The sequence below is a fragment of the Lemur catta genome, chromosome 2 (genome assembly GCF_020740605.2).
Source record: "Lemur catta isolate mLemCat1 chromosome 2, mLemCat1.pri, whole genome shotgun sequence".
Lineage (NCBI taxonomy): Eukaryota > Metazoa > Chordata > Mammalia > Primates > Lemuridae > Lemur > Lemur catta.
The window spans coordinates 46,051,742-46,075,444 of record NC_059129.1 but is presented as its reverse complement, the minus strand read 5'-3'; the positions used below and the strand labels follow the sequence as shown (position 1 = coordinate 46,075,444).

Sequence of the window (23,703 nt, the reverse complement as noted above, 5' to 3'; positions counted from 1 at the left end):
GTATTTCTTTTTTTATTTTATTTTTATTTTTTATTTTTTTATTTTTCGTCACACACTTCAGTGTATGCATGGTATTTCCTATGTATCCACAGCATTTTATTTATTTATTTCCTTAATGAGTGGCCTCCAGCTTTCCATAACACAAATGATGGCATAACGAATATCCACTTCTCATTTGTGTTAGTCCCCTTAAAAGCCTGTGTGACAATCCCTAGTTTTTGTATGTAGAGGTGGGATTTCTGGGTCATAGGACACTAATATATACTATTTTAACTCAGTATTCTGTTTGTCTGGCTTTTGTCACATACTATCTGTTTATCCTCCAGAAAACTTGTACCAATTTAAATTCCTACCAATAGGGTAGGAGAGTGCATAATTGATGGATTCTAACTCCAAAACTATTACCTCTTCTTTGTTTCTAGCAACCATGGCAATGACAGGCTCAACACCTTGCTCATCCATGAGTAATCACACAAAGGAAAGGGTGACAATGACCAAAGTGACACTGGAGAATTTTTATAGCAACCTTATCGCTCAACATGAAGAACGAGAAATGAGGTAAAGAATTTTGTTTGAAAAAATCGTGTCATGGCGTTCATGTTTTGTTTCATAAACATACTTACATTGTTGAAAGGAGACAAGAATAGCAGCAGCCATGTTATAGCCTATGCCATTACAATGGAGTGATAGCGTAACGGATTTTCAAAGTTCCTGCCATTAACTCACTTATGTCTACTAGTCAATAACACAAAATTCTATTGCAATATAAAAAAATAATTGGCACTCGGGAGGCTGAGGTGAGAGGATCACGTGAGCCCATGGAGTTCAAGGCCAGCTTGGGCAACATGGTGAAACCCTGTCTCTTAGAAAAAAGAGGGCCAGATCCTTGGAGTTAATTGTAAAGGCAGTGTGATATATTGGAAAGAGCAGCCTCTTTGGAGTCAGATCTGGCTTTAGAATCCTTTCTGCACCGTTTAGTAGCTATATAAAGTTAGAACAAAGTTCTTTAGTCTTTCTGTGTATCATTTCCCCCATTTGGGAAATGAGAATAACAATACTTACCTTGCACGATTGCTGTGGTAATTAGATATAACATACATGTATACCCACCACAGTGCTTTGCACATAGTAATCACTTAGTTAATGGTGGTAGTAGCAGCTATTATTATTACTGATCTGGTATATACTATCCATGTAGTCACTCATAATTTAAAAAAATCTTTCCAACATTTTATGAGGAAAGTATTTGGAAGTACAGAAAAGTTGAAAGAATTATACAGTGAATACACATATACATATAATCTAGAGTCTATAATTATCATTTATTGTATTTATTTTATCATATAGCTGTCTATCCCTCCATTCATTAGTCCATCTTAATTGTTTGCTGTACTTGGTATGTTACAGACATCAGTATACTTCTGAATATTTCTGCTTATATAACATTAATTAGAGTTCAATATTTATATATTTTTTGGGTGGGTATAAAATTTACATACAATGAAATGTACAAGTTGAAGGGTTCCATTTGATGAGTTTTGACAAATGTATAACTTAAACCCTTATCGAACCATAGAACATTACCATCCTCCCAGAAAGTTCTTTCATGCCTCTTACTCCTTCAACCTCAGGCAACCACTGTTGCGATTTTGTTTCTACCGTAGATTAGTCGTGCCTATTCCATGCAAGTGGAACATGTAAATGAAATCATACAGTACATATTCATTTGAGTAAAGCATCTTTCATTAGTCTAGTGTTTTTGAGGTTCATCTGTGTTGCTGTGTGTATCAATAATTTGTTCCTGGCTGGGTGTGCTGGCTCCACCTATAATCCTAGCACTTTGGGAGGCTGAGGTGAGAAGATCACTGGAGGCCAGGAGTTTAAGACCAGCCTGAGCAACATAGGCAGACCTCATCTCTACAAAAAATTTTAAAAAAAAGTTAGCCAGATGTGGTGGCACATGCCTGTAGCCCTAGCTACTTGGGAGGCTGAGGCAGGAGGATAGCTTGAGCCCAGAAGTCTGAGATTGCATTGAGCTATGATGATGCCACTGTACTCTAGCCCTGGTGAGAGAGCGAAGCCCTATCTCAAAACAAAACAAAACAAAATAAAATATTAAATATTCTGAGTACCATTCTGTTTTCTGACTATCTCATTTTGTTTATCCATTCTTTTGTTGATGGGCTTTTTTCAGTTTTTGGCTATTTTGGCTTTTTAAAAAAATAATATTGATTTTTTTTTTTGAGATGGGGTCTCACTCTGTTGCCCACCAGACTGGAGTACAGTGGCGTGGTCATAGCTCACTGTAGCCTCAAACTCCTGGGCTCATGAGATCCTCCTGCCTCAGCCTCCCAAGTAGCTGGGACTATAGGTGTGCGCCACCATGCCCGGTTAGTTTTTAAATTTTTTTTTTTTTTTTGAGAAAGAATCTTGCTATGTTGCCCAGGCTAATCTCAAACTTCAAGCCTCAGGTGATCCTCCCACTTCAGCCTCCCAAAGTGCTGAGATTATAGGCATGAGCCATCGTGCCCAGTTTTTGGCTATTTTGAATAAGCTTGTATGAACATTTGTGTACAAATCTTACAGAGAAAGTTTGTTTTTAGTTCTCAAGTAAACACCTAGGAGTGGAATTGCTGGATCATAAACATGCATAGGTGTATGTTTAATTTTATAAGAAACTGCTAGATCTTTTTCTAAAAATTACGAATAGTATATGAGAGTTCCAGTTGCTTTACATTTTTGCCAAGAATTTGTGTTGTCAGTGTTTTAACTTTAGTTATTCTGGTGGGATGCTTAGTGGTATCCCTCTGTGATTTTCATTTGCATTTCCCTGATGGCTAGTAGTGTAAGTCCTCTAGCTTTGTTCTTTTTATTTATTTCAAGATTGCTTTGGATATTCTAGGTTCTTTGCATTTCCATTTAAATTTCAGAGTCACCTTGTCAATTTCTATAGCAAAGCCTAATGGAGTTACGATTAGAATTATATTGGATCTGTAGATCAAATCAGGGAGAATTGACATCTTAACAGTATTGAATCTTCTGATCCATGGTTATTTTGGATACCATATTCGATGGTATATCTCTCCATTTTATAGGTCTTCTTTAATTTTTCTCAGTAGTATTTTATAGTTTTTAGTGTGGAGGTCTTACATGTCTTTTGTTCACTTATTCCTACTATTTTGGGGTTTTTTTCATGCTATTATGAATGGATATCTTTCACTGTCCAGTTGTTTGCTGCTAGTATATAGAAATATAACTGAATTTTGTATATTGACCTCATATACTACAACTTATTAATTTACTTATTCATATTTTTTTGCATATTCCTTAGGATTTTCTATATAAACAATCATGTCATTCATATAGAGACTGTTTTGCTTCTTTCTTTTCAATGTATTTAACTTTTTTTTCTTGGTTTATTGTGCTGGCTGGAACTTCCAGTAAAATATTGACTAGAAGTGGTGGGAATGGATATCTTTGCTTTATTCTTGATTTAAGAGGAAACTTGCTCAATATTTCTCTATTAGTTATGGTGGTAACTATAGGTTTTTCAAAGATGTCCTCTATAGACTGAGGAAGTTTTCTTAGTTTGTATTTGGCTGAGAGTTTTTATCATGAGTGGGTGTTAAATTTTTTCAAATGCTTTTTCTGCATCTTTGAAATAATCATATTTTTTTCTCCTTTATTCTTTTAATAAGGCAAATTACATGGAATGATTTTTTTTTTTAAGAGACAGTTCTTTCTTTTTCTTTTTCTTTCCTTTTTTTTTTTGAGACAGAGTCTCACTCTGTTGCCCAGGCTAGAGTGCCGTGCCATGGCATCAGCCTAGCTCACGGCAACCTCAAATGCCTGGGCTCAAGCGATCCTCCTGCCTCAGCCTCCCAAGTAGCTGGGACTGCAGGCATGTGCCACCATGCCTGGCTAATTTTTTCTACATATTTTTAGTTGTCCAGCTAATTTCTTTCTGTTTTTCTTTTAGTAGAGATGGAGTCTCACTCTTGCTCAGGCTGGTCTCCAACTCCTGAGCTCAAGTGATCCTCCCGCCTCAGCCTCCCAGAGTGCTAGGATTACAGTTGTGAGCCACCGTGCCTGGCTGATATTCTTACCTATTTTTTCTTAACTGTGTCTACATTTGATCTGATCTGATACTGAGTAGAAGTATGTGATTATTATTGATCCAGTGTCAGTTTTTTTTTTTTTTTTTTTTGAGACAGAGTCTTGCTCTTTTACCCGGGCTAGAGTGCCGTGGCATCAGCCTAGCTCACTGCAACTTCAAACCCCTGGGCTCAAGCAATCCTCCTGCCTCAGCGTCCCGAGTAGCTGGGACTGTAGGCATGCGCCACCATGCCCGGCTAATTTTTTCTATATATATTTTTAGTTCTCCATATAATTTCTTTCTATTTTAGTAGAAATGGAGGTCTCGCTCTTGCTCAGGCTGGCCTCAAACTCCTGAGCTCAAACGATCCACCTGCCTCAGCCTCCCAGAGTGCTAGGATTAGAGGCGTGAGCCACCACGCCTGGCCCAGTGTCAGTTCTATTGAAGCCCTAAGGATGGATAAATCCAGACCTTTTAGTGGTCTTCACTCACCAGACATATAACAGTGAAACCAGAGTATAGAATTGAAGTAATTTGTTGGAGATTTAAAACTTATGAGTAATATTAATTTTCAGGATATTAGGCATTTTCTCAATTTTGATCATAGAGATATAATCACAGTTTATACTATTTTTCCTGATTATACGTCTCTCAAGAACAGAAATTAGAAATACTGTCTATTCACCTGTCTTGCAGAGTGGAAGAGCTCCCTCTTTCCATTTTATTGCCTCTGAATCAGGCTATGATGGGATGGGAGCCTAAATTAGGTATAAAAAAGATTGCTAATTATAAGTAGTAGTCATGAATGTGTCTGCACATTGTTACACATTCTGACCTGTTTATTTATTTTTTTAATTTAACAGCATACATTTTTAAAACTAGCTGTGTACAAAGCACACTGTTTGTAGTAGAGACAGGAGATTCAGATGTGGTCCTTGCCTGCAAAAGAATTTACCCTCTCATATGGGAAATGAACATACATGCAAATAAATGGAGCACATGGAAAGGCGTTGCTGGGGTGAGCGGGGTGTGGCCTCTAAGTGTGAAAAGTGGCCTGGTCTCTTTCCCAGCATTCTGCTTGGGAACACTGGGGTTGATTGAGGGGGAAGGGTGGCTCCACTGAAGACTGGAGTGTTAGCTAACCTGGCACTGCAACTAGAGAGCATGCCTTTTGGGGCGCTTGCTTTTCTTTTTCATTATGAATAATTTTAAATATACACACAAGTAGAAAGAATAATACAGTGACACCCCCCATATGTTTATCCCTTAGATTCAGTAATTATTAGGACTTTGCCACATTTGCTTTATGTATTCCATTTTATTTTTTCTTTCTATTGTGTTTTAAAGTAAATCCCAAACATCTGTCATGTTAATTCTACATACTGTAATGTGCATCTTCAAAAATATGGCCAATTTCTTGCAGAGTGTAAATGCTACCTTGAATCTAACCAAATTAACAGTCATTCAAAAAAATGTAACCAGGAGGTATGGTGGTATATGGTACTCAAGACACAAAAAGAGCTGACCATAGTTGAGTTCTTACAGCTTTTGCCAATACGTTATGCTTTGACTCTTCTTACTCTTCCCTACTTCAACTATCTAACGACTGAAATGGAATTAATTTACACCCCTGAAACTACCAACAGTACAGCTTTCTCTCTCCATTACATGTGCACACATAGATGCATATCTCAAAATATTCTGGGAACTGGGAGAAGAAAATTGGGAAGGCTGGGAGCCATGTAGATGCTTTTTTCTTTCCATCAGGATCAGAGTAGATCATTTCACTTCCTCAGAGTTTGAACGCAAATTCTTATTCATTGTTTCATCCTATGAGTTTGTAATATAATTTCTAACAAAATATTCATTTTAACTAAATGCTATTATTACAATAAATATTCATTGACCAAAATGAAACTCATTTTCTTCCCATGTTCCTTTTATTTTTTTTTCTTTTCCTCCACTCCATGTTCTTCCCCCATTCACAATGCAGACCAGGCACAGGGCCTGGGCTGGGGTGTACATGGGGTAGCTTTACTCTGCCTCCTCTTCCTATACAGTCAGTGTAAGAACACAGCCTGTGGTAGCACTGGGAGGCCTCTTTCCATGTTCCTACATCTGTGTTTCCTATGTTAGTTAGTGGCATCATTATCCCTCTAGACAAGAATTGTAAGACTTTTCCCTTGACTCCCACTGCCAGTTGGTCATCTTTGCAGTAGCTCCTTTCATTTTGTTCTAGCTTCAGATCTTTACTACATATCTGAATCATTACAATAACTTTCAACTGGCCTCAGATCTTTCTGAGTTGCTTCCCCTGCCAGTCCATCAGATTCTCATTATTGCTGCTTACCATTCTAAAATAAAAATCTCATCACGTCATTCTTTTGTATACAAGCCTCCTTTAAGCTCTCAGTTGTCTACAGAATAAGATTCAACCTTCTTGGTGTGGCATGTTAAGTGCTATGTACATCAGCCACACTAGACTACATGCTCTTGGTACAGCATACACTTTTATTCTTCCCTGCGCTGTCCATATTGCCTGTTTATCTGGAATGCTGATAAGTGGTGGAGATTTCTAGCCATGTGCTTTCATTTATTATTCTGAATAAATGAAGTTTCTGTGGAATTGGTTGTAAGGAAGTTTTACTTCTTTTAATTTTATCAAGTCAGTATGAGACTATATATAAAAAATATTATTGGATGCAGTTTCTAAACTGAAGTTCAGTACTCTAAGAGTTTGTAGTCTTAAGTTTTGATAGTGGTGCCAATCACCTTTCTTTATTTTCCCCTTAAATCTCCAAATTCTGTCTTTACCTTTGTTGCTTATTACTCTTTTCTTGTGGCAGGGAGGAGAAGGAAGATGCTAAAGTAAAGGAAGTAGATTTCAGTCAGAGGGAAAGAAACACTATGATATAAGAGATTATCAAATACCAGCTGTTTCGTGGTTTGGTAAGGAGGAAAAACCACAAAAAAAAAAAAAAGGGAGAAAGTACAAAACATCACAGAATTTGAAACAAGATTCTTTGTTGCATTAACTTCTTACACAATCTTTTTAAAAATGCAGACCTCAGGAAGGATGGGAATCTTTTCACTTGTCCTGGTAACTGTAATTTTTTGTGTTTCAATGAGGCATTTTGAGATTTACCTGTTTTTGTCATTTTTCAAAACCAATTACAGTATTATGTTTATATAGAATTTTCAGAAAATTATCATTCACATGTTATTTCGTGTGTCTCTTGTTTTTGCTCATTTGTTTTAGACAAAAGAAGTTAGAAAAAGTGATGGAAGAAGAAGGCCTAAAAGATGAAGAGGTAATTAATATTGGAAATTTTTTCTTTGAAACCCGCATGGCAGGTTGTATCTTGTCCAGCAAGTTGCTAGCCTTGGTGCACACGGGAAGGGTTTTGGCTCAATAACAGAGGAATGTGAGGGATGGTGTGCTTCTGGATTTGGATATTCATGCACAGGGAGAAGTTAATTATTAACTACCCAGGAGAGGAAGACTTCTTTAGGCATAGTTATAATAAATTAGATTTAGAATTACAAGAGAAAGAAGGGATGAATTCAGTGAAGTCAAATTAAAATTTAAAAGAGTAAACTATAGCATTCTTACAGAATTCACTGGAAAGGCTCCATAGAAGTGGGGCATATTTCTGAAATCTTTATCAAGGCAAAATATTCATCTCAAATCAGCCCTTCCACCCAGTACCCACAGATGTCGTAGGAGAAAATACAGTTAACAAGGGACTGTGCAAGGAACTGAAATGGCAGTAAATAGGATTGAATCATAGAACCCAGGCAATGGAAATGCTTTCAGAAATGGGATTGAATCACAGAACCCCAGGACAGTGGTGAAAAATATTTGTAGGAATACTAGAGCATACAGTGAGCTACAGTGTGTAAAAAAAAACCAGAGGGAAATAGAAAAACACATTTTTATTTTATATAAAAACAGGTAAAGGAAAATGGTTTTGATTGTTTATCCCCCCTTTCATTAGAAGTGTTGGAGTAGTGGATGGCTCATAGCCAGAGTTCTTAGGGGAGGCATTCATCTGTTCAGTATGGCTTGGGTGTTGTGTCTGAAGGTCAGGGAAGGGAGAAGTCAACCTCTTAAGGATACTTCTGTGGTGCTTTCACGTGTGAAAAGGCTATGCCTAATCTAGTGTGGCCCTGTTTTCCACCTGATAAGTCACAAATATGACGACTTTGTTGCAGAGTTTCAGAATTTCAACTTGTTCCATTCCCTGCTCTCCCTTATTTAAACATTAGAAACGACTCAGGAGATCAGCACATGCTCGGAAGGAAACAGAGTTTCTTCGTTTGAAGAGGACAAGACTTGGCTTGGAAGATTTTGAATCCTTAAAAGTAATAGGCAGAGGAGCATTTGGTGAGGTAAAAACCACAGCTACTTATGAAGTATAAAAACATCACAGAACTTCAAAGCTTCTGACATACTGTAAGCTCATGATTGTTGATATAACTGAAATATGTGGAATGTCAGGCATGCCAGCCCTACATCCTGACTGCTTTGTCTGTCCTTTCTCTCTTTCTTCCCCTCTCCACTGTCTCAGATCTCTGTTGTTTTCTGTTGTTTTGCCAGAGATGATGTTGGTGTTTGAATACTGATCTAGAGGGAGAGTTGAAAGGTAGAAGGGAATCAATATTTGTTATTTATTCAGTGCTTTTCATCTACAATCAGGACAACAACCCATTTTATAGATGATGAGATTAAGAGTCTGAAGGTATATATAGTGTCTCAATGTCACATAGCCATTGAACATTGGGACCAGAAGTTGGGTCCAAGTCTTTCTGCCCTCAAAGGTCTTGCTTTTTCCCAGTACTGTACTACCTCTCTGGGAGCAAACTAACAGTATATCTCCACCCTTTATTTTTATTGCCAGATTGGTACAGCTCTAAAAAGATGGCCCTAGGAGACAGAATTTATAGAAAGGAGTTACACTGGTAGTGGTGGAGAGTTGAAAGCATTTATAGCTTTGTCCTAGCTATTCTTAGAAATGAATCCTGCTTGGTCACAAGAGTGTTCTGTTGGGGAGAATTTAAATGAGCCCACACAAGGTCATTCCTATTAATGGAGAACCTAAAGTGGACAACCTAATGATGCAATAGTTTCGTGTACAGAAGGAGCAGCATATTGTTAAAAACCAGTATACAGGGAAATGTGAGCATATTCAAAGGTACAGGTAAAGATAAACTAGGTCCCTTGGTGTTCAGCATCCCTGTTGGACTCTTGAAAGAGGGAAAGGTATAAATACCACCTCTGAAAGAGCTTTCTGTTCAGTGAGGAAGGGACATGGTACTCAATTAGGAAAAACGTGAAGAAAGGTACAGGAGGAAGAAAACATACTTATCTTGGGAGTGGAGGAGAGGATATGCAGGAACTTGGGAACTTTTCTTTTGGCTTGTAAATCATTTTCTTTTCATCATAAAATTATTCTCTTTAAGGCCAGGCACGGTGGCTCACGCCTGTAATCCTAGCACTCTGGGAGGCCGAGGCGGGAGGATCGCTCGAGGTCAGGAGTTCGAGACCAGCCTGAGCAAGAGCGAGACCCCGTCTCTACTAAAAAATAGAAAGAAATGATCTGGACAGCTAAAATTATATATATAGAAAAAAATCAGCCGGGCATGGTGGCGCATGCCTGCAGTCCCAGCTACTCGGGAGGCTGAGGCAGAAGGATTGTTTAAGCTCAGGAGTTTGAGGTTGCTGTGAGCTTGATGCCATGGCACTCTAGCCTGGGCAACAGAGTGAGACTCTGTCTGAAAAAAAAAAAAAAAAAAAAAAAAATTATTCTCTTTAAAAACATTGGAAAATATAAAAGAGAAAGGAAAACTGCATAAAACCCCATTTCCCTTTCCCTACTTATACATTTCAGGGTTTTTTTCCTTATATTTTTCCTATGCGTGAAGTTTTACTTTATTTTAAACATTGTTGTAATCATTTACTTAGATTTTTCTGAGCTGACTGAATGACATATGCCAGAGGTTTAATGAGTCTTTAAGTTTGAAACTGAAAATTTTAAATTAGATTGGTTTGTTTAACTAGGGAGCCAAAGCTATTCAGATATGGAGTTATTTGAGGATGTTTCCAGCATTGACATCACTGTGTAATGTATTCTTTTGGGAATGTATTCATTTTCTTCTGCTTTGTTACTGCTAGTTGCTTATATTAAAATTATCGTACTTTTTCAGTTTAATTACTGCTTCCTGGAACACATGAAAGTATTAGCGTGGTAGTGTGAATTTTTGACTTGGCATTTTTTTTATAACTTTTAGGTGCGACTTGTTCAGAAGAAAGATACAGGGCACGTGTATGCAATGAAAATACTCCGTAAAGCAGATATGCTTGAAAAAGAGCAGGTAAAGCACAGTTGAAGCAGTGTTTTTAGTCAGCTTATGAATTTTTGTCTCCTAAAGCTATTCTCTGTTTAATTGAAATGTGTATTTTTATTACAATTTTCTTTAGCTCTGTCATGTATGACTATACATATAATATTACTTTTTTACCCCTACAAAGAAGCAGTTACATATTGAAAAGTACAAATAATGCCTCTGGATTATGTACAATTTTCTTTAAAGTTGAAAACCTAATAAAAAAGCAGCTGCTATTTGTGTCTTTCAGTTGATCACAAGATGTCCTTGTCATGAGAGCCTGTTTTTTGAAGTCATACTTGGTGTGGCAGTATGTTTCTTCCCAAATGCTGAGAAATAGAAATTACATATGCACTTTGGAACTAAGGACTAGGAATTAGAATTTGGAATTTATAATCTTAAACATGTCTTAATGTGCTTCATTCTGTATACCTAAATAAAAGTTGGGTGTTCTAGGTACCTCATCGTAGCGTAAGAGAGACCACCAGTCTTCCAGTTTCTAACATTTGAAAAATACAGTGCAAATGGTAGAACAATACAAATTCTCCTTTAATAAGTAAGAACACTTTCTAAAATCCAAACCCACTTTACAAATAGATCTATAAGGTGCATAAGTACTTTATGTGAAATAAATAAGGTTTTAAATATTGGACAGTATATTTTAAAAAGCAAGATGCAGACTTTCTATAAATCTAGTTTAGTTTAACTGGTTGCTTAAGAATTGATTGGAGTGGATGATGACTACCGATGTCCTGTAAAAGATCTGATGTTACAGGAGAGCAAAGAGAGACCCTGTGGCAAGGAAAGCTCCTGATATAGAACTCAAGAGCAAGAATGGAGATTGGCCCCACATCCAATTCTTTCTGTCTCTTGAGAGGAGGTACAATCACTGAGTTTTCTCTGTCTTCATTTAAAAATTTAAAAATTCCACCTCAAAATTTGGAATTTTTATTTTCTCTTTAATTTTCATGTTACTCAGAAAATTTAGACTCCTAGGAATTGCAGTTGAGAATGTCAGATACCCGAGCAGTAAATCTTCAGACACTGTACTTTATGCTGACACCAACCTTATTCAGAATGCACAGTAGCCCTATTTATATATGACGTAAAAATTACTGTGTGGTCTGAGTGTGTAGGCACTGAAAGAGTTCCAGTTAACTTGAGAAGGAAAACATAAAGCTTCTACATTGACTGGTCAGCGTATTTGTATTTCACGAGTGAGTTTTATTTTTACAATACATATTTCCTACAGTTTTAACCAAGGCTTAAAACTTCTCTTTATGAAATAATTAGCAGTCAGAGTAAAATTGTAAAGAGAAGTACGTATCATTGTATATACTTTGAGAATTACTAATTCTACGTAGCATGTGCCAGGTGCCCAGAATAGTAACAGAGGAAGATCCAAACGTATTTTCTCAAATATTGTACCTTCTTCAAAATCAATTTTTAAAATTTTTCTAAATGAAAGTAAAGGAAATATCTGTTAGGATTAGGATTTTTAAATTATGGAATAATTTATTCATTAAATGGTACATTAACTTAATTTTTTAGCTGACCTTAGCTGATGGACTCAAATCCCTAGGTTTGATCTCAGTATGGGCCAGTTAAAGTCTCTGGCCACAGACTCTACCTGGGTCAGCCATCTTGAAGAAACTTGCATTGGGTGTGTGCTAGGTAAAAGCTGGAAGTAGTCCAGTGCAAATCCATCATCTTTTTTGGGTAGGGTTGACAAAGTTTAGATTCAGAACCTAACTTTTCATAGTTACAGGTGCCTTATCCAGAGGAAAACTTTTGTTGTTTTGTTTGTTTTTACTAAACTGAGCAGGAATTAAATCTATGCACTGAGGCTGGGTGTGATGGCTCACACCTGTAATCCTAGCACTCTGGAAGGCCAAGACTGGAGGATCGCTTGAGGTCAGGAGGTTGAGACCAGCCTGAGCAAGAGTGAGACCCTGTCTCTACCAAAAATAGAAAAAATTAGCCAGGTGTGGTGGCACACACCTGTAGTCCCAGCTACTTGAAGGACTGAGGCAAGAGGATTGCTTGAGCCCAGGAATTTGAGGTTGCAGTGATCTACGATGATGCCACTGCACCCTAGATGGGACAACAGAGTGAGACTCTGTCTGAAAAAAAACAAAAACAAAAAACTATGCACTGAGAATTCAGGTTGTTGTTTTAGTCCACAGGGTGGAAATTTCTGCTATGTGGAAGATTTTAGAGAATAAGACATTGGCATTTAGCTAGTTTCTGATGTTTCTCTTTCAGTGCAAAGGAAAACCTTCAGTTGTGATGCCAGTATACTATTAGTGATGGAACAAAAGACTGGCTTTTATCTCTGCTTTCTTTAGTGCCCAGGATAGCAATTTGTACCTCCACCCTATTAAATATTTATGGAATGAGGGAAAGAGAACGTTTTTTGTGTGAATTGCACCTCTCACTCTTCCCTCTCTTATCCTATATTCAGCTGACTCCACTTCTAGATCTTGAGGTTTCTTTTTTTTTTTTTTTTTGAGACAGAGTTTCACTCTGTTGCCTGGGCTAGAGTGCCGTGGCATCAGCCTAGCTCACAGCAACCTCAAACTCCTGGGCTCAAGCGATCCTTCTGCCTCAGCCTCCTGAGTAGCTGGGACTACAGGCATGCACCACCATGCCTGGCTAATTTTTTCTATATATTTTTAGTTGTCCAGCTAATTTCTTTCTCTTTTTTAGTAGAGACAGGGTCTCGCTCTTGCTCAGGCTGGGAGATCTTGAGGTTTCTGACTGCCATTTCAGCCTCAGGAGAGAAGGGCAATGTGTACATACATTTACTGTAGCTTTCCCCTTGACAAACAGGAAATGTTGCTGTCACCATTCTGTCCTCCAAGGTGAGTGACAAGTGGTAATTGTTGTGCCTCCCCTTTTCTCTGGCTCCCTGCAATAGGTAGGGGACTTAACAGGAGCCAGGGGAGATAGGCAGGTGAAGGCTGCTTCCTACACTATTAGTGTATGACAGTGGCTAGGTCATAGCCAGCAGTGGATCAGCAAGCGGCATTACTGTTTTACAAAAGCTTTATTTTTGCATTAACGTCAAGTGAAGGCAGATGCTGTACTTGGCTTCTTGATGGTTTCATGGCACTGTTCCTTATCACCCTTATTGTCCATTTTTTCCCAACCCCGCACCATAAGTACAGATAAAAAATGTAAGTCTTCTGTAACATTGAAGGTATTAAAAAATTCCCCAAAGAAAAATTTTAGTCGAGACGTGAAAACTCAAATATGTAAACTCAAATGCTTCTAGGCCCCCAAGAGTTAGCTTGGAAGACTGAGGCATTAAGTGTAAGACAGGAGAGAGGGTGGGATCTGTGTCTGAATGGAAGAGTATTAGAAGAGCACGTGGTCTTACTGAAGGCATTCCAGGAAAACAAATGTGCATTGTATCAGACAAAACAACAGCCGTGGGCTGAATTTGTCAACAGAAGTGCCAGTTTGTGAACCTTGGTACATCTTTTACTTTAAAACATATTGTAAAAACTCAAGACTTGTAGCATGTGTGAAGACCAAAACCTCTATTCAGGGATTCAGCTGGGTCTTAATAAATGTATACCTAGTTCAACCCAATTTGCATCTTGTGATACTTAAAAAAGAGGAGTGGGGTGGGATTTGCTAATATGCAGTGATGTTTTGATTACTGTTCTATATTTAAAGTAAATAAGGTAAACTTGACAACAAAGCATTATTTTAACAATGTAATTTTAGTTCTCCCACACCTCCTGTAACTTCATCTCCTTAGCAAGATATTTCAGTAAAAGTAGAAAACTGGAAATGTCATTAATTTGAATCTAACTTTTCTTAGGTGTTCTTATATTTCAATTCATTAAAGAATTGATTGAGCACATGCTATGGCATAGCAGCGAACTAAATCCTGTGGCATAGCATTCTAGAGTTGTCAACCAGGGCACTGTCATTGCAGATAATCAGATATCAATTGCAGACCTGAGGTAGGACTTGTTTAGAGTCTCACCTTGAGGACTTATTTTTATCACAAAAGATTATTAGAACAAAAATGTATGTAAAAGAGTGGTAATTTTAATCAGAGGTTCACTTTATAGCATGTTAAAGTTGCTGTATGCATGAAAGCCATTCATTTTGCCATTTTTAAAAGCCTTTCATCACTCAAGTTTTCATCACCGAATACCTTCAAGTCAAATGCTGCTGTCAATTTTGAGTTATAGGTTTGTCTAAACAGAAATGAGATCTTTTGCATCATCACCATTAAATACTCAAAATAGTATTTAAATTGTTTAAACAAATATACAGTCTAATAAAGCGGAGCAAGGCTTGTCATTAATCAAATGCGTATACCTCCAGGTTGGCCACATTCGTGCGGAGCGTGACATTCTAGTGGAGGCAGACAGTTTGTGGGTTGTGAAAATGTTCTATAGTTTTCAGGATAAGCTAAACCTCTACCTAATCATGGAGTTCCTGCCTGGAGGTAATTACTTGACGATGAAAGGTCATTTTTCCTTATTGTTCTATGGTTTCTTTCTCTCACATCAACAATTAACCCTCCTTCCTACTTTTACTTGTGCTCACAAAGTTGCTTTCTGTATCTTTTTTTAGGTCTATAAAGGAGGTCAGTAACCTGTCTTATGCTGGGGTGCATTTCTACAATCTTAGTGCCATAAAAGTAACCTTTTCATTCATTCTCATGATTTCAGATGGACCTTTCTTTCTTTTCTTTTTCTTTGTTAAATATATAGGAATAAACTAGGGGGCTCTGCCTGCTCTCTTATCAATTGGAATCATGTATGATAGGTTACCCAAGTGACAAAATTGAAGCTGTAACATTCTTTGCTGCAACTTTTTCTTTCTTTTTGTATAGCCTATATTAATGAGGAGTAAATTTCTCACTACCTATATCTGTAGACAGAATCAATCCTTGTTTCTGAGATTTCAAGTTTTATGTAACTCGGCATGTGTATCTCCTAAGACAGCTTCAAAGTAAACCCAGAACAGAACATGCCATCTGTTCTGGGGAACACAGTCTGTTTCCCAGTGAGTAGATGAACTCTGAGCAAACTCTGGTGGGGAAAAAAAGAAAAACTTTTTCCTTTTTGGTTCTTAGCAAGGCACATGTAATTGTGGCATATTTTGATTTTGTGACAACTCTTAGATTAGGGTCATTGATATTTTTCATTAGCAATTGCTCAAGGTTAGAAAAGAGTTTGGTAGAATAAGGAGAAACTTTTTAACATTTAGATGCTAGTTCTTAAATAGGAATAAGAGCCAGCTTGGTCACCGGCTCCTAACATGTGTCTTCTCAAGCCTTACCTGCACCATCTTCCATAGCTTCTCATGTCTCCTGGACCCTGCCCTTTGCACTCGGTGGAGCTGGCCTGCAGAGCCATAGACCATCTGGCCTGAGCTCTTTGATCATCTGGGCAAACTCGCACAGGTGAGGCCATTGGCTACTCTCCTGGGCCACGGAGCTAAGGCCACACAGCTGCCTCAGAGTTGGCCTGAGTGCGCTACTCCTAGTCTCTGCTGTCCCTCCAGATTGAATGGCTGCCAGGAGTGATTAGGGAATCATATTTTTCAAGCCTTACACCAAAAAAGAGCATTTAATAAATGGTTTAATTTTTGCCTGAGGGAAAAATATCTACTTTTCTCTAAGAATACTAAAAATAAAGTTATAGATGAAGTGAAATTCAAAAAGCAGCGCAATGCTATCAAAATCAGAGGTTTCTTTCTCCTTTCCCTGTTTTCTAACATAAGTGGCTTTATGTGAGGTCTAAACCGAATCTTTCCTGTTTCTCTTAGCTTTAAACTACTTATACATATTTTCTTTGCTTTTCTAACTGTTGAGTTAGGATATGAATCTTTTTCTACCATTTTATGTTGCTGGTATTAAGCAGAAATAATTAAATTTTGACTTTGTAGAAAACTAAGGAGGTTACCTTTCAATTGCTAAAATACTGATACTGTGTTTTAAAAGTTACATAAAAGGTACTGGTGTACATTTAAATAACTGTAATAAAACACTTGAGAGACAAAAGCACTGATCTTGAGAGGTGTTCAGTGAGCGCTTCTGGGAGCGCTTCTGGGAGGCAGTTATATACATTCTAATTTACAGCATTTTCACTTCATTTTTAGCTTCTGTTGACTAAGTCCCACCTTTTTATTTGTTTATGTTCCAGTGTTTTGTGAGTAGAAATTGGAAACCTTGTTTTCAGCCTCCCCAAATGTTTACATTTTTATTTGGCAAATATATTAGCCTCCCTAGCAATAGCAGTGTAATCTATGTGGAAGAAGTGCCTTTTGGTTCTAGATGTAGAGAAGCTTGTAGATACTTGTGCAAAGTAAAAAGTAAAATAGCTTTTTTCCCACAGTCCAAAAAATTATCCTAAGCAAATATACTTTTTTTTTTAAAGTGTGAGAGAAATTTCCTTTTTCTCTTAAAAGTAAAATAGAAATCACAGCTTAGGGGTCAATATAACTAGCTTAAGTGTGAAAATGCTTTGCTCTCTCTGGCTGTGATTTTTATCTTTTAAGTACTACTTACCATTTCCCCCCATATTGGCAATGTGGGTCTATCTCTAGAACACAGCAGAGGTCTGTTTAGCTGCCTTATATTGGCAGATAGAGAAGACATATCTGAAAACTGTTACTTACTCATATGTTATTTGTATGTGTGCGTGTGTGTGCCTGTGTATGTGTGTGGTGGCTTTGTATGTTCTTGTTTCCAGGGGACATGATGACCTTGTTGATGAAAAAGGACACTCTGACAGAAGAGGAGACTCAGTTCTATATAGCAGAAACAGTATTAGCCATAGACTCCATTCACCAACTTGGATTCATCCACAGAGACATCAAACCAGACAACCTTCTCCTGGACAGCAAGGTATCTGTGGCGGGTAGAAGCATTGATAGTGCATATTTACTTATGTGAGCAGCCTCTGCTTAGCACCTGTACCACTTGTAATCACAGTAAGGGAGCTGTGATCTACCTTGTAGGTTTTCTCTTTTTTATAGATAAGTTTTCTGTCACATGCTTTCTCTGAAAAGCTTATCATTCTATAATTCAGTTGAACATTCCTCTTAAAGGACATTCTTGAAAATGATCAAGAGAAAAATTGATTTAGAGGGTTATTTTGTAATAAAGCCAGAGATGTTCATCTTCTCTGAGCATGTAATTAACTATACTGTTAATGCATCACCTATCTAGAACCCCTCTGTTGGGCAACCTCATCAGTTAATGAGGAACCCAGGCAAGAACCAGGAAGTAAGGCAAAAACAACTCACAACAAAAACCTGTCACAAAGTCCAAGTTCCAAATCATATGCCCTGTGCTTAAAGAAGAGCCCTACTCAGCCTCTGTAATAGCCTGTTTATCTTTAGACATGCAAATAAGCTCAGCTGCTTAGTTCCTGAACTTACATAAAATTAGAAGGGGATCCCTATGCTGCTGACTAAATTGCTGGATAACCTTTGGCAAATCTCTTACGATCTGGACCTCACTGTTCTTATTTATAAAGTGAATATGTTAATCTAGAGAACCTCTGAAGTCCCTTCCAGCTCTAAAATTTTTAGAATGTTATATTCTGTTATGCAGAATTGTTGTTTTGACTGAATTTTTCTTTTAAGTAGAAAAGTAAATTTATTTCCTAGGATATTTTTTTTCCTCGCTGTCTTTTGATAACTTTCTGGCTATCTTTGAAAAATCTAAAGTGTTTTTGTCTGTCTTTGAAAACCTTTGTCTTTCTATTTTAAGAGGGAAGGAGACTTGTCAGATAACTTCTTCTGGTTAATAGCTTTTTTCTTTCATTATAAGAGTAATGCACAGAAGTAGAGAGTAGAATTGTGATTATTATAGGCTGGGGAGACTGGTGGGAAGGGGAGATGGGAAGAGGTTAGCCCCCCGCCAAAGGAATAATACACATACACAGTAGAAAATTTGCACAATACAGACAGTTATAAAGAAGAAAAATTACCTGTAATCTTATCATGGGAAGATAACCACTATTTTGTTATAATAGCTTTGATACGTTTCTATTTGTGTCGATAATTTCTATAAAGTTAGCATCCTAAAAGTAAATAGTATGATATTCTACTTAAACATTAAAACATTAATGCTATACAAGATATTTTCCTATGTCATCAAGTTCAGATATATATATATATATATATTTTTTGAGACAGAGTCTCACTCTGTTGCCCAGGCTAGAGTGCCATGGCGTCAGCCTAGCTCACAGCAACCTCAAACTCCTGGGCTCAAGCAATCCTTCTGCCTCAAGCCTCCCGCGTAGCTGGGACTACAGGCATGTGCCACCATGCCCGGCTAATTTTCCTATATATATTTTTAGCTGTCCATATAATTTCTTTCTATTTTTAGTAGAGACGGGGTCTCTCTCTTGCTCAGGCTGGTCTCGAACTCCTGAGCTCAAACAATCCGCCTGCCTCGGCCTCCCAGAGTGCTAGGATTACAGGCGTGAGCCACCATGCCCGGCTCAGATATATTTTTAATAAAGCACTGGCTTTACCTTGTACGGTTTTGGGTTCAGATATCCTGGCTTAATTATCCCCCTATAGTCTACATTCAAGTCCAGCAAATATATTAAAGTCAAAGATCTTAGAGACTCAGTATAGCTGAAGAGAAAAGGGAGATCCTGTTAGGTACAGGTTTTCCCTCTACAGTATGCTAGCTCACACCTGTATAATGTTCTCAGAAGCAAGTTCATTTCTGTGTTCAGCTACATAGATTATAGTAGTGAAATGTAGAAGTTTTGAATTTCTGCTGTATACTCAGAATAGCTACACCCAAACCTAATGGGATTTGTTTTAAAACACAGTGTAATAAAACCCGACCCATCTGAGCAGGCCTCCTGTATGTAGCCTTGTGCTCTGGGAAGTTGACGTGTTAAAACCTGAGGATGTCCTAAAAGAAGGTGGTATCATGAAAAGGCCACAGACATTGAAGTCATTGGAGCTCAAGTCTTTGCTAGAATACTTCTGATTATGTGACCTTGAGCAATGTAGATCCCTGAGCATCAGGATTCCCTCTTCTATTTTTGATTTCACCTCCTCATCTACTTAAAATTTCACCACCCCAAGAATACCTACTTCTTCCTGAGGGCTAGTTATATGACAGGCATTGTGTTAAGAGTCTTACATGCATTAGTTCTCATTCCTGCCAGAAAGTTATCTTTATCCCTGTTTTCTAGATGAGATAAGGGGCCTTTGGAGAGGTAAAGTAATTCTGGTCTAGGGGGAAAGAGCATAGGCTGATTTCTGGCTTTGATTTTGCCATTTCACCAGCAATCCATTTAATTACTCCAAGTCTGTGATGTGTGGCTTAAGAGTTATAAATGAAATGACACAATTGAGGCGCTGATCATGGTGCCTGGCTCATAAGTCTGTTTTCCTTTATGAGAATTATAAAGTCAGAGGCTTATTATTGAAATATGGTATGGCAACATTTATCAAGAACTATGCAATAATTTTTTTTGTCTTTGAAATAGTTTACTCCTTGGAATTTATCCCAATGCAATAATTTAAGAGGAGAAAAAGCTATATGAACAAAGATTTGTTCAGCTACTCATTGTTTTAACAACCACTGATTAAGGTCATCCTCTGTATCATGTATAGCTAGAGCTGGAAATACAGACCGTCTCTGTTAGAGGGTGCTTATGATCCAGGTTACATGAGACAAAGAATTGAAAATGGAAAAAATATCCAGTTTTAGGGGGATGGCTAGGTAAATAATAATGTACCAAGTCAATTGAATCTTATGTAGAATTTTCTTTTTTTAAATGTTTTTAGAAATGGGGTCTTGCTTTGTCAGCCAGGATGGAGTGCAGTGGCACAATCATAGCTCACTGTAACCTGAGCTTCACACTATAACTCCTAGGCTCAAGTGATCTTCACACCTTGGACTCCCAAAGCGTTGGGATTACAGGCATAAGCCACTGTGCTGGCCTATGTAGACTTTAAAAGTGTAATTTTGCATGTGTGGTGTTGTACTCTTGTAGTCCCAGCTACTTGGGAGGCTGAGGCAGGAAGAGGATCTTCTTGAGCCCAGGAGTTTGAGGTCGCAGTGAACTGTGATGACCCCATTACACTCTAGTTTGGGCAATAGAGTGAGACCCTGTCTCAAAAAAAAAAAAAAAAAAGTGGTAGTTTTGACTAGGTGCAGTGGCTTGTACCTGTAGTCCTAGCTACATAGGGGGCTGAGGTGGGAGGATCGCCTAAGCCCAGGAGTTCGAGGCTGCCGTTAGCTGTAATTGTGCTACTGCACTCTAGCTTGGGCAACAGTGTGAGACCTCCATCTCTGAAATAAAAACGATAAATTTAAAAAAATGGTCTTTTTGAAGACCATATAAAAACAGGAATAGTTTAATTAAAAAGGTAATAAAATTGTCTCTAGATGTTATGGAGGGGTCAACTATGTTTAAAAGTCTATATTTGGACAAGACCAAAGGTAATATGCAAAAATGAAAATAGTTTTATTAGTGTAGTATAAATGGGATCTGGTCTGATCTTTAAAAAAATTCTTTGCTATTACATCCTTTTTCCTATAATAAAGAAAAAAAACCCAGCATACTTTGTAGAGATGTAAAGGATACTAGAAGGGGCGGGAAAAGATAATGTTCTGTTCTACATCCAAGAATGTTTATCCATCCATCACCTTGTTTCTTCTTCCCAATAGGGCCATGTGAAACTTTCTGACTTTGGCCTTTGCACAGGACTGAAAAAAGCACACAGGACAGAATTTTATAGGAATCTGAACCATAGCCTCCCCAGTGATTTCAGTAAGTGGTAACAATGATGTTAGCCTTTCTTTTCCTTAACTGGCCCTAGAAGAACTGTTCCCCTGGCAACCAAATTATGCAGGACAGATAGGAGATTCCCATGGCATGAGTTTTTAGAGAATAAAAATACCTTCCCAGGTCTGCCTATGATTTGTATTGTCTGGTGAGGCAAATGAATGCTATGAAATGTGTAAAGGCAGATATTGAAAGAAGCTCTATTTAGAGCTCTACTGAGAAGGTAACTGGGGATGAGTATGGAGCAAGCAAGCAAAGGGAGTAGAGGAAAAAGTTCCGGAAACAGCTCCACACTGCATTTATCCTAGGTACTTCTTTCTTTCATGGCAGAGAAAGTTGTTTATGAGGGTTACTTCCACTTGAGTGCTATCAAATCATTAACAACTATGTAGTAAAATTACAGTTCATCATAGAAAACTTATGTCAAATAATGTATTATAAATTCAGAAGTTGCTGAATATATAACAGTTTCTACTCATGGACAATTGATAGTAATTTTGAGAGGTTGTGAATGCTTTAGGTCCACTTCAGGACCATTGGTTCTGATTGAGACTGAATTCCCTTTAATTCTTCTGATTAAGGCTGTGTCCTCTCTGGCCACCTGATCCACATGGAAGTGCTATTTGCAGGTCTCACTGTGTGAGTCTTTAAGTGAATGATTAGAGCCTCTGATTTGGGCTTCCTGTAGCCTCACTGGGAAGTGTGTCACCCAGAGTTTTTGATGTATGACTAGAAAAGCAAGACTTTAGGGTTTCATGTGACTTGATCCAGAGCCTAGAAAAGTAGTAAACATTCCTGTCTGAACTTTGATTAAAGCTTATTTTCTCTGCTTTTAGCCTTCCAGAACATGAATTCCAAAAGGAAAGCAGAAACCTGGAAAAGAAATAGACGTCAACTAGTAAGTAATATCTGTAGCTTCTGAAATGCTACAAACCAAGTATGAGTAAGTTAAAAAAATATACACATAAGTTTCCATTTGATAAATATATGCAACATATCCCTTGCTTTTAAGATTACCTTAAAGGAACACTGTCATTATGTTGGTAGCACCAAAAGGAATCTTTTGAAGGAGGGCAGATATTAGGTTGTTTTGATTGTGACATTTTCAATGGGTGACATCATTCTGACCTTCTAGGTTGGTACAATACTTTTCCTTCCTGTTCCACCTTTTCCCTATTTTTATAATGGTAAAGGGATTATATTTAAACTGGAGATCTCTAAGGGTTGGTTCAAAGGTAGTGAGTTATCTCAGTTGATTGCTCACAGTCAGTTACAGATTGAACTCCTTGTTCTATTCTGTACCCTCCTCTCACTACGGCACTTGACTAGTCGGGGGAAAAAAAAAGTACTAATACTTACCTAGAGCTTTCAGGCACTGGTTGATCTACTTGGGCAAGTCAAGACTCCTCAATTCATCTGCCCCACCCTTTCTTACTTTGTCATGGAAAAAAGAACTTGTTAACAAAAATTGGAGAGAAATATAAAGGAAATGCTTATCTCTTTATAAGCATTTGAGTATATACCCATATAAAATTATTCCCCACAAGCTTAAAAATAAGAAACTATTGCATTTACCTTGATAGTGTGTTGGAAGTTATTTAAATAGTTAAAATTCACCATTGAAATATTTTTGTCTATGCAAAATTTATTCTTACCGATAGCTGATTAATTGGTTCATATTTTACATAAAAAATGTATATGTCCCAGTGTCCAGTTATTGGAAAATTATTCACCACGTAATAGAAATGTGTATCACTACGTACTTGGGCTTTGTTAGAAACCCATAGCAAATGAAATTGAGGACAGTAAAGCCAAACTAACATTTGGTCATTAGAAAGCAAGAATAGCCCCAGAGAATAGCCCCAGTGGGAAACTATGACTAACTCGGAATGATGGCCATACACATGCATTGTCTAGAAATGATAGCACTTGTGCTTGTCTACATATACAATAGTAACTTGGCACGTTTGCCATACACCGTTTCAGTCAGACTTCTTAGTAAAATGCTGATGTAAAGTTCTCTATCGTACCTTTAAGAACTCACTTAGTAGGTCACTAATATCTACTAATAAGTAGATAATCAGTTATATGTTGAGAGTGGAAGCCTGTGGATGGTTTAAGAAAGAATCAAAGGAAAGGCTTGCATTTTTTGATTTATTTGAAGCCCATCAGTGGGGCCTCAGACCATGCTTTGAGATTATGATTTTTATGTTAAACCTGGGAGAGACATTAACTTAAACACCTTTGGAGCTGCAGTAACTGAAATTAATCTTTGATGTCTTTTCCTGACATGAACTTGGGGATACTTTAGTTTAGTATAATTAGCCACAACAGTCTCCTTTCCTTAGGAGGTCTGATACTTTCTCAACTTCTAAATTCTGCATGTGGTTGAAAAACTGTTCACATAGCTTCCTGAGG

At 37.7% G+C, this 23,703-nt stretch overlaps 1 protein-coding gene and 1 non-coding gene across 2 annotated transcripts in view; one reads left to right on the top strand and one right to left on the bottom strand.

Moving 5' to 3' along the window:
* Positions 1-23,703, top strand: part of STK38 (serine/threonine kinase 38) — a 38,518-nt gene that overhangs the window by 4,402 nt on the left and 10,413 nt on the right. The window contains exons 2-9 of the mRNA XM_045543614.1: positions 423-558; positions 7,356-7,407; positions 8,366-8,488; positions 10,388-10,471; positions 14,831-14,954; positions 17,209-17,363; positions 21,168-21,270; positions 22,122-22,183. Of these exons, the coding sequence (XP_045399570.1) occupies positions 428-558; positions 7,356-7,407; positions 8,366-8,488; positions 10,388-10,471; positions 14,831-14,954; positions 17,209-17,363; positions 21,168-21,270; positions 22,122-22,183 (834 nt within the window). The 5' untranslated portion in view covers positions 423-427. The remainder of the gene's footprint in view (positions 1-422; positions 559-7,355; positions 7,408-8,365; positions 8,489-10,387; positions 10,472-14,830; positions 14,955-17,208; positions 17,364-21,167; positions 21,271-22,121; positions 22,184-23,703) is intronic.
* Positions 6,065-6,195, bottom strand: LOC123633778. Its single transcript, XR_006733783.1, has one exon. It is a non-coding gene; the product is annotated as a small nucleolar RNA SNORA51 (small nucleolar RNA).